At 42.4% G+C, this 17,678-nt stretch overlaps 1 protein-coding gene across 10 annotated transcripts in view; it reads left to right on the forward strand.

Annotated features, from left to right (window-relative positions):
* anks1b (ankyrin repeat and sterile alpha motif domain containing 1B) overlaps positions 1-17,678 on the forward strand; it is a 290,075-nt gene that overhangs the window by 229,029 nt on the left and 43,368 nt on the right. For all 10 annotated transcript variants that reach the window (XM_085138763.1, XM_085138764.1, XM_085138765.1 and 7 more), the window contains 2 exons: positions 11,461-11,559; positions 12,912-13,064. In XM_085138763.1, coding sequence (XP_084994889.1) covers positions 11,461-11,559; positions 12,912-13,064 — 252 coding nt within the window. The remainder of the gene's footprint in view (positions 1-11,460; positions 11,560-12,911; positions 13,065-17,678) is intronic.

The raw sequence follows: 17,678 nt of genomic DNA on the forward strand, positions 1-17,678 counted from the left end.
TTTTTTGAACTCACATGTATTTTTTAAGCCCGTGGCTGTGCACCAGCGTTTATGTATCTGGATTACTCTCATGTGGACCTAGTTTATTGTCAATAACATTGTTTCTGAGAGACTCTGGGATTATCTATTTTCCTGGCTTTACTCCCTCCATCCCATCACCCCTCTTTAAAAACGTATCTCAATAGCTCAACCGTCTCCTCTGAAACGCCTTTAGATACAATTAATATTGAAAAGAGCTAAGATGAAGCTGCCTCGCAAACATCAGAGTAACTTCAAAGTCTCTTTTTCTAAGTGGTGCTTTTCTCCGGGTGTTAAAGTTTCGCTGGTGTCCCCCATGCTGAGTAGAGTTTGTAACTCCTTTTATGCTTTTTAACAGTCTTGACTAAACAAGAAGGCTGCTAATATTTTTCAGCCTAGAGGGGGAAAAAATCAGTGTCCACCACAAATTGATATTAATGCGATTTAGGCACAGGCTACAGGCATTGTGTTGGGCGAGAGCAGCTCTTTTTTATTGTTGACTGGGTTCTTGAACGAGAGCTTTGTGCCACATTCATTTCACTCAGTATGGGAAATCGAGTGGCGTGGATGATTCAAACCACGACTCTGCTTATTACAAAATAAAAGCTTTTTTTTCCCCTTCCCGTTTCAAGGCCAGTTCATTTGTACAGCTGATTGGTTTGCAAATTAATTTGCCCTCGAGTTTGATCTGCGTCAGTGCATAACTGTGAAAGGCCCCATGTGGCGTGCAAGAATATATACATCTATATAGACATGAATACTGTTTAAGTATGGGCCTTCCAATCTACCATTATCATTTACTGCTAATAGGGATGGGTGTGTCTGGGCACCTTAACCACCCAGTAGAGGACAAGTGCTGCCGGATTGATGGACAAATGGCGAGGAGTAGAACGGTCGTTATGGACACAGAATTTTATACGAAGGACACTGGATAGAGGCTAATCACATCCACTTCAGTGACCGTTCATGTATGGAAAATTTAAAGACAGAGAGACATGCAAGAGCACGGACACAGACAGACAGAGGCTGACTCACGTTAGCTGTTTCTGTTTGGATCCAAACAGGCCCTCATGTCTTGTCTTGCACTTTGACTTGCTGAATGAGCTACTAAGCGATTCTTCATTAAGCTATTTGTTGGTAGCTTAACCTCTTACGCTCGCTATCGCCTGTCGTAAAATCTTCTTCAGTGTTTGTTTGGGTTTTTTTTTTTTTTATTAAAATAATGCATTACTTATTTAATTCCTGTATACTTGACACTACCTTTGTTGTATTCTGCAGCTTAATAAACAATAAGCCTTACTATATATATGTCCACGTATCAGTACAAATTCCCATTCTAATTTAAAGGACATACCCTAAACCTTTGTTTCATTATTGAAGGATTAGAGCAAACAGTAAAGTTGTCAGGAAAACACACCCCAAAGTTCACTTCATATGATGCAACAAATGATGCTACAAGACTGTTCATCTCTTGTTTGTTAATGCGAAAAATCTCTTATGTTAGCGAGTTGCGATAGCAGGAGCTTTGCAGAGGTTTCATAGTGCTTGCAACCTGCATAGTTTTCTTCCTTTACCCTTACATTCATGTCCTTTCTTGCATATCATCTCTTGTGAAAAGTTGCAGATTACTCTGGTGTTTTTGTCCTTTTTATTATTGGGGCAATCGCACCATTTCTTTCTTTCTAACTCTCGATCATTTAGAAAATTAAAGGACTTCTGTAATGCAAGAGTACAGTAACATGATCACAGAGGGAAGGATAACATCCAGAGGGAGTTTTGAAAGAATGTTGGAAAGCAATGACAAAACGGTCAAATAGAGAGTAAATAATGTCCTTACAACAATGAACCATTTATTAAACCTTGTGCTAAAAATTCTCAGCTGGAACTGTACCACATTTCATGCGACAGTAACTAAGCACAACACATGCTGCATCTGCTGTAGTCCTAGCAGCATGCGGTGGCCTCTTCCATGAATGTGCTACACTTCAAAAAATAGTGCTGGTTGCATTTTTCATAACAGATACTAGACCCTGGTACAGGCGGCAGACAGGGTGTAACAAGAGCATATATTTGAATAGATTTTCAGATAGTGGCCACCTGGCAAATGTATGTAGTCACTCTCTGTAGTCACCTCCTCTGATCTGGGTTTTTTTTCCCTCCTACCCTTTTTTTAAAAGAGTTTTTTTTAGGTGCTCATCTGCATACATTATCCAGTTGCTTTTTTGCCGCTTGGCAGGTAATGTACAGCGGGTGTTTCTGGGCTTTCTCACAAAAAATAGCCGCCTCCCGGGTCTGGAAGTTATGCCGATGAGTGCAGGAGACCTAAATGGTCAAGATGTGTGCTGTGAAACTAAAACAAGGAGACAAAGGACGATAAAATGCTTCATAAAACTGAAGGGCACTGGAGAGTCTGTGATATTATCGCTCCCTAGTTGTTCATCATGGCGAGCAGCAGCCTTTCATATGTTTTCTAAGATGCAAATGCATCTAGTGAGAGGAGAATTGAAAGCAAAGCTACGTCATATTTATGGGATCACTGGAGCGAGAAGCCCATTCTTCTTGTTTAGCCCTCTAACTGCAGTCACATTGTCCCAGCTAATACTCATTACAATCAAACCCACACACACACACACACTGCATGCCAGCACATATATATGCTCAGAATATCCGAATGAATAGAGGATAGTGAAGAAAGCTGATTTTTATTTTTAAAGCACAGTTGTGATAGAAAATAGTAGAGAATTCCTACTAAGTGCCACATAAACTGGTTATCAGTGGACTGTGGAGGCACTGAGATACACACACTAATACAAAAGAATGCCATGGGCAGTGAAACCTCCTTAATCATGATGCTTTTTATTTAGTTTCATTCAACACAGTGAAATATAAGAAGGATAAAAGCCTCCAGAGCTGCAGAAGAATGGGGCCGCAGTGAAAGAAATGGAGAGGTAAAGCATTATATATAATAAAGAAACAGCAGCTGAATTAGAAAAAAAAAGCATGCAAAGCTAGCAGAATTAATTTGACCCTGAGCTTCTCCTGATAGTGAAGTTAGGAAACAACAGCATTAGAAATAACACAATCTCAGTATCCATATTTCATAAGGTGGTTACATTTAATACAGCTTATGAAGGGATTTATTCTGGAACCGAAATTCTTCAAACTGCCGCAAAGTTGTAGAAACTTAAGTCACTGCCTCTTCACACGGGAGAAGGGGATAAATCTAAGAGCAACAACTTTTGTAAAGAAACCAAAAGGAATATGAATTACAGACTAAAAGTGCAAGTGAGGACAGAGAAGAGAGGGTTTGAATAGTTAGTAAGTGAGAGAGAGGCAACAAAATAATGAGGAAAGAGGAACGCTTCTGAAATAAGCGGCGGAGAATCGCAAAGAGAAAGATCAGAGGGATGAACACAGGCATGGAAAGAGCAGAGAGACAGAGCAAAGAGACACAGTAGGCCGAGCATGATTTGTAGCACACACCCGGGCCTGTTGGAGCCGATAATGGTCGTCACTACTATCGTTTTTTGCTCCATCTCTAATCTCAGCCTCAACCCCCTGCTACTGCACATGAATTTTAATTTCTGCATTTAGAGATTTTGCCCTCTCTGGCACAGTCGTTAAGCGGCGTGGTCTAAGTATCACAAAATAACTGCGGGCTATGGCAATTGTATCAACTCTGTGGATGCTAAAAACCTCCATAATGGATTGTTAGAGCTCATACCAGTCCTGCATATCAATTTATAAGATAAAAACTATGTTTACCTCCAGAATACAAGATAAACAGTAGAAGCAGGAGGAGGAAAAGCACAACACCGTCATTAGTTGCTTTCACTTATTTCTGCTGGCTGTTGTGTTCATCTATTCATGTGATAACTGATCCCATGATCCATCACGCGCACTTGGAAGTGGTAGCCATACTGTAGGGCAAACATAATGTTCAGACAAAGAGAAACAGGACAAAATAGGTTTGGAGAGAAAGAAAGAAAGAAAGAACAAACATTGAGGAACCCCATCTCTCTGCATCAGGAGCCCAACAGGGAGCAATTAGTCATGCTTCTTTAAACCCCCCCAATCTACTCTGCTCCAACTCTCGGAGTCATTACTCTGGTGTGAAGTTGTAGCATTGTGGCTCCAACGCCAGCTCCTCTCTGTGCTCTATTAATCAGCCTGGGAGCTGATCTATGAACTGCACTCTTCTTCTTCCCACAGAGGTCCCAGTGTACAAGTAGGTGAAGACATTGTGGAAGCTAAGGTTTAGCCACAGAATGAGCCCGATCATCTGCTGCATTCGTTTTCACAGCCCGGTACAGTGACAGGCAGGTGGACCAGTCACACCGATCACTTTTCATGGGCATTTATTTAGTTTTTCATCTGATCACATTATGTCATTTTCAGGAGATATGTCTTTGCAACCTGCATATTTCATCTGGATCTTTCAAAGGTTGAACACAAAGCAGAAGTAGGCTCACTCAGAGATCTAAGTAATCAGATTACAAAAGGGAATTCAGTACTGGAGTTATTGGGGATAAAATGGCAAAATCCCACTCTTAATTTCAAAAGCTTTAAATTAATTCTTATACAATAATACTGCAATAAAACTACTGTTCTTTGTAAGGTCCTAAATTCATCCAACTTTTCAAAATGGACCAATCTACCTCACAGCTACACACCTTTAAAGTCTGCTTTAAAGTCTGCTTTAAACGACATCATATAAGATATTATATTATCTGTTTTTATATGATCTGCTCTGCAGTTGTTTTTAGACTGTAGTGTAAACAAAATGGATAGATTTCATTTTATTGAGGCAAAAACAAAACATCATGACTTCATATTTTATTATTAAAACATGCATCACATTGCTGTTTAGTGCAATTATGGCAGCCACACCTGGAGGAGCTCCTCAGTCATGGACCTCTATGCCACGAAGCTGCTGGTGCATAGTTCTCTTTGCTCTGTAGCTTACCATGGTCTGCTGCTCTGTGGCTGAGCTAGAAGCGCTTCCACTTTACGATAATACCACTTAGAGTTGATTGTTGATATCTAGAGGGGAAGACATTTCACAAAGTGACTTGTTACAATGGTGGCATCCTATTACAGCACCGTGCTCCAATTCAGCGAGCTCTTTAGAACGACATAATCTTTCACAAATGCTGGTAGAAGCAGACTGCCTGGCTAGCGGGTGTATTCGAAGGTTAAGAGGTGCGACTCAGTACTTTTGTCCAAGCACAATCTAGCTTTGAAATTGCTCAAGAGACTCTGTAAAAGTTTGCTCATTACCGTTTAGAATTGCTTCTTGAAGCCTGGAGCTGGAGTTCGGGATGTGTTCCTGCTTAGCAATTGTAGAGGTGGAAACAGCCAACTCCAGTGTCTTTTAATGCTACTTACAAAATGGCACCCACCTGTTATTTAACTCACCAAAGCCCCTGATATGCATTATACAAGTTCACAACAGAAGCTCAGCTGCTGCACCAAAAGATTCAAATCTCTTAAAACACACACATTGATCTTTTAGTTCTAACTCCAGCACTGCTTCCTCGTTTCATTAAAACAGCCTCTCGCATTTCATTACACTTTTCTTTTACACTGCACCTGTTCAAAGCCATTACGCCGAGCGTACATGTCTAACACGGAGTCAAATTCACTTTAGCATATACAGACCTTTTCCTGGGAAGCCATTTAAAATTCAGCATGCAGAACGCTGCCTCCTTCTTAAATGCAAATACAACCAGATGCAATTAGCAGATACACAGCTGGACGCAGAATGGCGTAGGAATCTGCGTGAGAGAGCCATAAAGCGCAGCATGTTTCATGCATGACTGCAGAAACTCTTCAGGAAGCTGCAGTGAAAACTAAACTGCAGCAATGGCATACCTAGAATGAAAATGTCACAGCCAGGGAGCAAAATGTCCTTTTTGAGGGCAGAGTGTTCCCAGCATCGATCTCTACGCAGAAATGAAATAAGATGGAGGAAAACAGCAGCTATCTGGTATCTGCCAGTGTTCTTTTTTTTCCTTCTTATCTTCTGTGTTATTAGTTAGCTCTTATTAGTTTGACATAAAGGAGATGTGGAGGGAATGACAAGTGTAATCCTTCAGTACCACAGAGTGCGCGCTGTCCGTGTGTGCTGGGAGTGTATGGATGGCCCTGAGACTGCCTGCAGGCTGCCTACACAGTCCCTCTCCTCTCCCATTTTCTTTGCCATCATTTTGATGATTACCTTTCTTTACTTTTCACTTCTGTCACAATCTGTATTTCTGACCATATTTCTGGCTGAGTCGCTGCTTCTCGGTGCTACAGCTGTCTGCCTGCACACCGCATCTCTTCTTTCCTGTAATTATCTGTCTGCATGAAGACTCCCTCTCTGTCTCTCTTGCGGGAGAATGACTGATAACTCTCTTATGGCTTCCCATTGGAATTAATTAAAGGTGAGGCTGTATGATACCCATATAGGCTCTTGTTAGTCTTAATAAAAGACCATCGTACTGCTGTCTGCCACTCTCTGTTGGTTGTGGAAAATCTCTTTTTCTTTGTTGTGTTTCCTATGATACTTTTTCCTAACAGCTAATGAAATCTTAATGCAATATTATCTGAGGAATAAACTCGATTTATTAACGTTATGGTCTAAAAACTGTTTTCAAAGGTAAACTACAGCAGCTATATGTGGCATTCTTAATAGTGTGGTATTAATATTTAGGGATGGGTTTTTAGAATCGATTTATTTATTTTTTTATTTTTTTATTTTTTTTTTTGCCTGTCCCATTTGGTTCTTTAGCCGTCAGAATTGTTGTCTGAAGACCAACAAGGATACCCAATGGATTTATTTTGCCAAATGGATCATCAGCATTGCCGTATTGGTCCATTTGATCGACCTTTGTTTTTATTATTTATTTTATTTTATTTTCAGTTGTTACAGACGGGACAGACATGAGTGAGGGATAGGAAAGGGAGAAAGAAAGAGGAAGGAAAAGAAAAACAGAAGGGGAGAGGGACAGTGAGAAAGGGGGGAAAAAAATATCTCCGGGATCACCTGTTGAGAGAAAAAGAATAGAAAACAAGCAAAAAAACAAAACAAAGCAACATACTATACACAACACCATCGCATTAATCTAGCTAAGTGTAAACAGCAGTAAATACTAAATATTGAATGTTGTTGTGCAGCACGCAGGACAGACAGCGCACAATGTGCTTTGAAGTAGCAGCCAAGAAAGGTGTGATTTAAGTCTACAAACAGTGAACACCTGTGTGCACACCTGTGTGGATCGGCGCGCTTGTATTCAAATGGTTTCCCCATGTAATGGTCTGCAAGAGGATGTAGAGAGCCATAGCCCTGTCCCCCAGGGCATGAAGCAGGCATGGAGGAGATCCAGGCCCCAGACATCCAGAGGTCCCAGAGTGCAAGAGCCCAAGGAGGACCACCGGAGGGGCATCCGTGCCACCTTCATGGGAAGGGCTGAGGATACCCAGGCGAGGGGTCACCCAGTAGCCACCGGGCAGAAACTAGAGGGGGCTGCACCGGCGTGCTTGCCGGCTCCGCCGGCAGCCAGCTGTGCCAGAGTGAACCGAGCCGCAGGCACAGAGGCCGGAGGCCCGAGGGCCCTCCGCGCCCCGGAAGAGGTCCGACTGAGCAGCAGGCGCCAGGCCCCGCCAAGTAGCCACCGGGAGTGAGCTGGCGCATGACCTGAGCGCCCAGCCCCGGACACCAAGAACCAACAATGCACCGACCCCTGAGGGCATCAGTCACCGGCAGGGAGTGTGGTGAGGGGAGATAGGCCTCCACACTTGGAGGGCCTGGGAGTTCCCAGAGAGGTGGAGTCTAAGACCCGACCTGACATATAGACACAGACAAACAGGCACACACAGACACAGACATGCATTCCCACCCTCATGCACACATATACAAACACTCAGCACTCACCCAACGTAGGAATAAACGTAAATGAACATGTACACACAATCACACTCCCCAAACATAGTCTATACCCCGGGTCCAGGTATCCTCGCCCCCAGAGGGGGAAACGGCACCCAGACCCAAGAGATGTTACCCTTCCCTCCGGGGTGGAGGCAAGCAGACCGCCCCAGGCTCCGCAGCAGCAGGGAGGCCAATCGGACAGCCAGCATCTCTTCCCAGCCCCCCCGCCCCGATGGCTAGCAGAGAACGGGGGTGTGTTAAGACCCCATACCCCCCTCCTCCCGCTCAAGTGTAGTGTTGCTGCGTGTTGCTCTAAAGTGTGTTTAAAACAAGGGAGAGCATGGTGCTGCTGCCAGAGAGCAGCAGGTGTTAGCACGGCCCCTCCCGAGAACCCTCAATGTCTACATGGATTTAAAATTGAGAGGTGGGCACCGGCGCCAGAGGTAGGTTTGAATACACAGACCGTCTACTGGACGCCGTTAACGTGCCCACCCTCAAGGCCCTATATATATATATATGTGTGTGTGTGTGTTATGAGAGTGTAAGTAATGTGGATGTCTAAGTTGTGAGATAAAATTGAGGCACAGGTGGCCAGAAGAGGACAGAGGGGGGGGAATGTCTCCCCTGCACCCTGGTGACACACCCGCACCCCAAAGCCCTACCTGTGTGGGTGGGTGTGGTGGAGCGGGAAGAGGGAGGCAGCCGGGGATGGGGAGGAAAAGAAGGGAGGGGAGGGTGTCCCTCCCTAGGGCCAGCTCCCCCGCTGACCCCAATAGGCACCCCCGTCCTCTGGTATCCACCAAGGCAAGGGAGCCCAGGCCCATCCAGACCGGGGCCTACGGCAGCAGCACCGCCAAGCCCCACAGGACCCGGGGCAGCCCACCCTACCCCACCGCAGAGGAAACTGTACCCACCCCAACATTCAATCATCTCCCAGACTACACAAGACACAGACACCCAGGTTAAGTTTATTCTCCACCTCTCCTATGTCTCTCCCCCACCTGCAGAGTGGACTCCTGCAAAGATGGAACAACCTCCCTGCCAGTTGAAGAGCCCCCCGGTTAGGCCGATGCACAAGAGGCCCCCTGCGCCAGGGCTGAGCCCCCGTGCACCCACCCGCCCACAACCTCGGCGACACACCGATATTGTTTTATTTTATTGCTTAAAATCGATTCTAGCTTGGATAACGTGAAATCAATTCATTAAATTCCTGAATCGATTTTTTAATATAAATTTATTTTGCCCGAAATGCCAGAATCTCAGGTTAAACCTCACAAAATTTCAACAACCACCAAACAGCTAAGACAGTAAATGAGAGCAGGAACACGGATTCTGCACAAAGACGTAAACAGACAGCGCGGACCCACCGACGCATCAGAATCAGTGAGATGTCGCCTTTCTCACCTGACAGCACGGACACGGTCGGGGCTGAAAGCCAACAGCTCGCTGATTCTGATGTTTCGGCGGGTCCGCGTTTTGTGTTTACGCCCCTTTTGCGCTGATTCTAAAGCTGTTAGTTTTATCTCTCTCCAAACAATATTGACCGAACCAGCATCAAAAGAAGATCCAAACTACGCTTCACATAAACATCGTCATGAATTCCCTCTGACTTTTCCTGTTTTGCTTCCACCACACTTCATCCACAGCTCTCTCTCTCTCTCCTTCAACAACAGTTTCCCATCTAAAAATCGGTTTTCTGCATTATTCGCTTGCTTGTTACGCACAAGACTGCCGTTGTTTACAGGCTGTCGGCCGCTGTTTTTTTTTTCGTTTTACTTACTTCCGAAAAGAAAACCCAATTTCTGCCGTTCAATACTGAACAAATTTAAACTTTTTTAAAATTATGCAAAACGCTTAGCCGTGTCTGTAATAAAACCGCTGTAACTTCAGAGGTAATGTTCATATGTTGATTAATGGTTTTCTTAATCGTTTTTGATGTACTGCAGAATATTTTTTATAAAATCCCAGGCCAGGAAAATCACCTTCATGTGTTTCTGTGTTTTATCTTCAGCTACTTTGACACAAAGGCATCTGCTGTGACGCTTACACCTTTGATAAAGTCTTGCGAGTGTCAGCTTCCTTTTTATAGATACAAAAATATGTAAATCTACTGATCTGAATTATAATATTTCTGACTGTCAAAATTTCCCAGATTCAAATCGAATTGAATCGAATCAGTCGAAACGAAACGAATTGAATCGAATCGTGGATCAAATCGATTCAGGACCTTGTGAATCGGAAACGAATCAATTCTAGAAATGAGTGACGATGCCCAGCCCTATTAATATTCCAGATAATATAAATCTACACATTAGCTTCATATGGCTACCTTGTTACAGATCTGTAGTTAAAACATTCTCATATCAATGTAGAAAAGAAGAGGGAGCAAGATAGAAGTGTTGATATAAGACTGCCAGTCTACGAGGTGTGATGATTCAAAGAGAGACGTACCTGTGGACTTGGATGTTCTCAAACATTCTAACTTATAATATCTGCTATAAATAAGATGATACTGAGATTTTTAAACTCAGATTTTACCATCATTACCCCACCTTATTAAACCAAATGCACACTCTGTGTCAGAGAGTTACAAAACTTAAGAAAACTTGATGAGTTTGCAAATAGGATTTTATTACTTAATGACATGAGGAGAAAACTGCAACGAGGTAGCACGTATATTTTTTTCTCCAACCACTGGGGGAAAAATATCATCCATAAAATTTGGGTGTTATTATCTCAAAATGTCAAGTTAATTATCTCAATGTTTTGACTTGGTACATCAAACTTCAAAAGTAACTCATAAATGAGAAGAAAACTTCAGAATTCTGAAATAATAACTTGAAATTTCAACTTGGTTCTGCCTGGCAACAAGCTCCCATAGAAAGCGGAGGAAAATCCAGATATCTGAAACTAAACAGAGCAGGGATTTAGAGTCTACCTGAGTTGCAGCTTAAACTTGCACAGACATTTTTCGAACATCAACACTGGACAATATTAAAGATGAATTGCTCCCTCTACATGTAACGCATAAAAACAGATGCGTTCTTACTAGCGGAAATGCTAAATGTGCTTGGGTAAAGGATGCAGGAAGGCAGGGACTTGTCTGGCCAGCTTGCTGGGTATTTACAGGACAATTACCTGCACTGTCCTCAAATAGACATTACACAGACTTTGCACTTGGAAGCTGGCAGCGTAAAGACCACCTAATGTCAGATCTGAAAGATGTGGACATTTGTGTTCTTGCATGCAGCTCCATCGGGTAATGTCTAGAAGAAACCACATTGTATTTATGTTAGAATAATGAGTTGTGGTGCATTGCCAATGCGCTGTACACGAAAACTGCTGATAGTGCAAACTTTTATCAGAGGCAGTGCTAAACGGGGTCAGGCTATAAGTACAAGAAGTGAAGCGTTTCACACTGAAAAGAAATTTGAGTTGTGGCTCTTCAGTTGTTATTTTTCAAAGGAGTTATCTGTAGTGGAGCCTTGTTGGTTTGTGCTGTAACCTGTGTGTTATTTGGTGTTTTACAGGGCAGCAATGTGGTGGAGGACCAAGACCTGCTGGAAATTGGAATCCTCAACTCAGCCCACAGACAACGTCTCCTGCAGGCCATACGGCTCTTGCCCAGGGTCAGCGCTGCAAATAGTAACACTATCACACAAGAATACCACAGAGTCTACAAAGTGGATAATTTAGTCAGTCTGGACTAGGTTTATTGCAGCATTCATCTCAATGAAGTTATATAAATTCATGACCAATTGAAGGAGAGAATCTTGAGCCGGCCTGTACTCAGTCCTTTTTGTTTCATGTAAAATTCAGCAAATCTTCTGCTACATCTGTTTCCGTGTGATATAACTCTCTGTGGGTGGCTGGGTATCTCTCTGCATGTTCTGCTCAACACTTGAACAAGAAGCATGCAGAGAAAGGTGCTCCAAGCCACATTATCACAGCTTTGAAAGCACATAAAATTAAATGATGCGAGAAACTGCTAAATCTATACCTTCTCGCATCTGCAAAATGCACTCAATAAAAACATATTGACACGCTTTGAGTCGACATTTGCTGCTGAAAAGAGACCGGAAGTCGATTTTCTTCTTTTAAAAAAGGCTGCTGCTATATGTTAGCAAGGTCAAATACTTTTGTGTGAGTGTGCAAGAGTCAAAGTAAGATCAAAAGTGCCCAGCTGCACACAGTGAGAGCAGAAGAAAGGAGTCTTCAACAGAGAGCTGAGAGAAAGGGGAGAGTCTGAGCTCGCAGATAAGCATGCTTCATAGAGACTCCAAAGAAAACTTTGATCTCCGGTCAGCATTTTCCTCCTCTCATCCCCAATAAACTTTTCAAAACACTGTAAGAGATGGAACCTTTTAACTTTTGTCTGCCCTCTCACAAAAAGACGCACACACTTGTGCAGACACATGTAGGCGAACACATGCTTAACTTAAGGTGGAGGTTGCAGAACGCTCGCTTGAAGCAACATAAGCTCTCTGAAGCGCTTTTGACTGTCAAAAGAAAAGTGAATGAATTATGTATTATCTGCTACACTCAAAGTGTCTCAGTGCAAGCAGTGAGTCTGCTTTTGGTGTCTTTTTTACGAACCTTCTCAACAGTTGTGCCCGTGTTTCCTTTTCCTGTACTCGTTTAGCTTCCTCACCTGTTTCCTTTCGATTGAGGAAAGCCTTTAATGTGGAATGCATCTTGAAAATAAAGCATGGCACGGGAATAAAATGGAAATTAGTAATAGGTATGTAGGCAGTAAGCATTCGCACCAGATCTTGCTTCAGATAGCAGCTGTTTTTATGCAGTAAAACTCCAGGTCTAAAATGTGGAAAATGAGAAGAAAGATAATCCGCTGTGCTCACAGCCTCGTGTTGTGTACAAGAGCATGCAGCGAGAACAAACAGAACTACAGAAAAGTAATAAAAAGTGCGCTCCAAAGATAAACTTCTTCCGTAATCCTTTTTTTCTGCTCTGTGTACTTAAGGTGAGACCTATCGGATACGATGGCAACAACCCCACATCAGTGGCAGAGTGGCTGGAGTCTTTGGAGCTCGGGGACTACACCAAGTCTTTCCTTGTCAATGGTTACACTTCCATGGAGCTGGTCAAAAAGATCTGGGAAATTGAGCTCATCAATGTAAGTCTACAGTGCTAAAAATAGCCATATTAAAAGATAAAATCTAATGAAAGCACAAAGGATTACATGGGAAGCCAAAACCTAATTTAGCCACTGGGTGATATGTTACTTTTTCCCAAGAGAATGAGCTCTGCAGTTCACTTTAAGTCAATTCTACATTACATTTCTGTGGCCATAAATACTCACTAGAGCACAGAAAAACAACAAAAATCAATTTGCAGCTGAAAATGCCCAGTGAGTTCACCATTTAATCCAGGAACATTTGCTAAAAACAGCAGCAGTCAGCTGTTTCAGGGAATCTCTGAGTTTTTGTTTTTTAACCATAAATTTGAGTCCCGTCTTAAAACTTCGGGCAAATGGTCATGGTAGCAGAGTTCTGAATTCATTGCTTTTTCTTTGTTTTTTTCTTCGCTAAAGACATTTGTGGCAGAACCCATGAAAATATGTTCAAGTTTTCACAGTGAGAGTTTCATCACTACTCCAAGTCACTTCTTCAGTCTCAGCTCACTGCAGGTTTCACCTGCCTTATATACATTTACATAGTGGCCAAAAGTAGTACCACTGACTAACAAGAGGCTGTTTCATAGTCATTAATATGCAAATTGGGAAATTGCAGCAATTTCTGGGACTTCCTTACCTGGATGATTGAGCACACATCGAGACACCCCTCAGTCAATAGTCAGATATCTAGTCAGATTTTATTTCTGTACATATTCTGAAGCATAGTATTGGTTCAGGCAGAGCACCATCTAATTCTCACCCACCATCCCACAAGTTAATCTCATCCCATCCAATTTTCCAGCTGCTATTCACACTCCTTTAACCTGCCTAAAGTTGCTGCAAGTCACTTGGCAACCCCCCTCCCTCCCCCATCCCTAACATGCTGTGTCCAATATTGTCGCTTACATTCTTCCCACCTGTGGCTTGCTGTGCATGCTCTATGAAAGGTGCGGAGGTTTGTATCTCCTATTGAGTGTACATATTATAACCCCGGAAAGTCATACTTCAGTAGCCATGCAGGCTTGATTGTTAGCCCTTTGGCTTCTTACTCGAGAACAAGGCTGAAGTTGATTCAGAGGCCATACTGTAAAGAAGGCCCATCAGGCATTTCTTCTCATTACTGTGCAATATGTGCTGAGAAAACAAACTGGAGGGAGGTGCATTTTTTTGACTGTTAAACCATAACATTGCTTTGTCTTTTTCTTTCTTCATTTCGGTGTAGAGATTTCTGGTCCGATATCTGCAGTAACAAAAAAAACCCAAGGAGCTACTGAATGTTGAATTCTCTCTTTCTGTAAATATTAGTAAAGGGGAACGATAAGAAGGTTTGACATTTGGGTTTTATGTGTTGTCACAGATAGTCCAGGTTTATGATTCAATTTTTACCAACATAAAATCTTCACTCGGAGATGCAGTTTAATGCAGGCCGATCTCTTTGGAGTGATGTGCTTCTTTGATGCTGGCAGTGTAACGAAATCATGCTCGATTGCAGGGGGCGCCTGCCTGGCTGATTTCAATGAGAGAGAGTGAGAAGGGGTGTTTTTCCTTCCCTGCGGAGGATAAAGTGATGAGTGATCAGCTGGAGGAGGTGGAGAGGGAGTTATATAAGCATGTGGGATGCAAGATGTTTTATAGCGCCGGGGATACCGCCCACATGCTGCACTTCTGTGTGTGTGTGTGTGTGTGTGTGTGTGTGTGTGTGTGTGTGTGTCTGGATGCATATGTGAGACAGTTAAACTGTTAATACATTCCTGTATGTTTATGTATTTGTATTCAATGTATGACATGCATGGATGTATATTAATTTTAGACCTGTTCATGTAAATTTGAATACTGTATAGCGTCAAAAGATTTTCTGAATTAACTGAAACTGCAGTGCAGCACATTTTGCAGACACTAGAGGGTGTCCACGTACACTGTATAGACAAAAGTACTGCATGTCCCTGTAAGACCTCAGATTGCATTTCACTGTTTGCACCAGGCTTCTTTGCTTCAGTTAAAGGAAACTTGCTTTTATTTTAGACTGTACTATCCCCAACTTTGCTATCACAGTGCTTTGGTGACAATGCTTCACTTGTTCAACATGACTGTGGATAAAGAGATTTCCCTAGTTTAGTATAAAAACTTACCCAATGCTTTATTTTGGGTTTTAGTTCATGTTCTATATAAGGGGAGTGAAGAAGGGTTGCAGGGAGGGTCAAGTAGATAGGTATGATTGTCATCGGTGATTTATGACAGAAGGATAGCAGCAAGAGTGAAAGGGAAGGTTTGTAAGTGTAAAGCGTGAGATTTGCAATGATGTATGGTTTGAAGCTAGTGACACTGACAAAAAGACAGGAGGTGGAGCTGCAAGTAGTGTTGCTGAAGAGGAAGTTTTATTTGGAGTGAGCAGGATGGACACGGTTAAAAATGAATACAATAGTATTTTTTGTATGTTTGTCACACTTAAATGTTTCAGATCAAACAAATTTAAATATTAGATGAAGATAAGACCAGTAAACACAACATACAGTTTCTAAATGAATGTTAGTGCAATTAAGTGTTTGTGATAACTGGCCGTGAGTCTTTTACAATGCTGTAGAGAAATTTTGGCCCACTCATCTTTGCAGAATTGTTGTAATTCAGCCATATTGAAGGGTTTTTGAGTCGGATTTAGTCAGGACTTTGACTAGGCCACTTCAAAGTCTTCTTTTTTTTTCTTAAGCTATTCAGAGGTGGACTTGCTGGTGTGTTTTGGATCTGTCCTGCTGCAGAACCCATTTGCGCTTCAGCTTAAGGTCACAAACTGATGGCCCGACATTTCGCGTTAGAGTGTTTGGGTAGACGGCAGAGTTCATGGTTCCATTTAAAACTGAGATGAACCTTTTAAGGTCCTTTTGCTCAGCAGTGGTTTTTGTCTTGGAACATTTTTGCCCAGTCTCTTTCTTATAGTGGAGTCATGAACACTGAGCTTAACTGAGGCAAGTGAGACCTGCAGTTCTTTGGATGGTGTTCTGGGGTCTTTTGTGACCTCTTGGATGAGCTATTGTCGCACTCTTGGGGTAATTTTGGTTCGCTGGAGTCCCACAGCTGTATATGCTAATATAAAGCTCAGTTACTTTGTTTCTCATCTGTTCCTGAATTTCCTTGGATGAAGGCAGATGATCCGATGTGACCACCCGTAAAGAAAGGACCAAGTTGTTTATGTTTTATAATCAGTTCATTTTGTTGTTATTATATCTCATAGTAAATGTTTAGAATGAACTGATATTTAACTCAACTCAGGAGCTTTAATAGAATGAATAGAGCTGGGTGAGGTGCATATATAACATATATGCAAACTATGTTACATCCAGTAAATGCGAATTATAAAATCAGACACCAACATGTACATTACACTACGGAGGTGTGCCTCCGTAGTGTAATGTACATGTTGGTGTCTGATTTTATAATTCGCATTTACTGGATGTAACATAGTTTGCATATATTTTAGGGGACAAAACAAAACAAGACAGTATCATCTGGGTAGTGTGCCAGGAGGTATTTTTTGCAGAAACTGCAGCTGGAGTGAGGGTTGTCAGTTCCTACTCTTCTTGCACCTTGGTCTAGGCCAGGGGTGGGCAATCTCAGTCCACGAGGGCCGGTGTCCCTGCAGGTTTTAGATGTGTCCTCGAACCAACACAGCTGATTTAAATGGCTAAATTAGCTCCTCAACATGTCCTGAAGTTCTGCCGAGGCCTGGTAACGAACTAATCATGTGATTCAGGTGTGTTGACCCAAGGTGAGATCTAAAACCTGATTGAGATTGCCCACCCCTGGTCTAGGCCTACTCAGTAGTCTGTCCTTGATCAGAGTTCCCGTCATCCACATCCATATATTTTAAAGATAACTGCAGGCTACTGGTCAACTCAGCATATATGAAGTCTGGGGAAACTGCAAATTTAAATTTTAACTTGTTCAAAAAGAATTATTTACTGTAGTTTGAATGAAACTACAGTTTCATATGATTGTTGGGTTTTTCTCTGTATGATCTACTGTGCAATATAAAGCGCCTTGAGGCGACTGTTGTTGTGATTTGGCACTATATAAATAAATAAAATTGAATTGAATTGAAACGTGGATTTCCAGAGAAGGTATCACTACAGTGGATAGAGTTTTTTCTTCCTCATACTCATAGGGGTCATATGATTTTTGGGTTTTTCTCTGTATGCTTTAGTGTAGAGTCTACCTTACAATGTAAAGCATGTTGAGGCGACTGTTGTTGTGATTTGGCGCCGTATAAATAAAATGGAATTGAATAGTGGAAAACATCTGCTTTTAAGCGCAAGGTATTTGAATCAAATGTTTTCCCTGTACTAAAATAGATATGAAGGAATAATCTTAGCAGTATTTTAATGGAGTCATGGGTCCAATAACATGAAGTGTTACCCCTTGCCTAGTCCGCAGTCTGCAGGGAGACTGTGAAGCTGGCCTTATCTCATGGATGTAGTGTTTCTTATCGATCTCTTGTGAGTACATCTGACTGGGAGAGAGTGTACGTGTATGTCTGCTGCACAGCACTGCAGCAGTGCACTGTCACTGAAGGTAGTCTCTGGAGACTTGGAGAGGTCACTTCTGCACCTGAGGAGGTGTGTG

This window comes from Neolamprologus multifasciatus, chromosome 17 (assembly GCF_963576455.1).
Source record: "Neolamprologus multifasciatus chromosome 17, fNeoMul1.2, whole genome shotgun sequence".
NCBI classification, from domain to species: Eukaryota; Metazoa; Chordata; class Actinopteri; order Cichliformes; family Cichlidae; genus Neolamprologus; species Neolamprologus multifasciatus.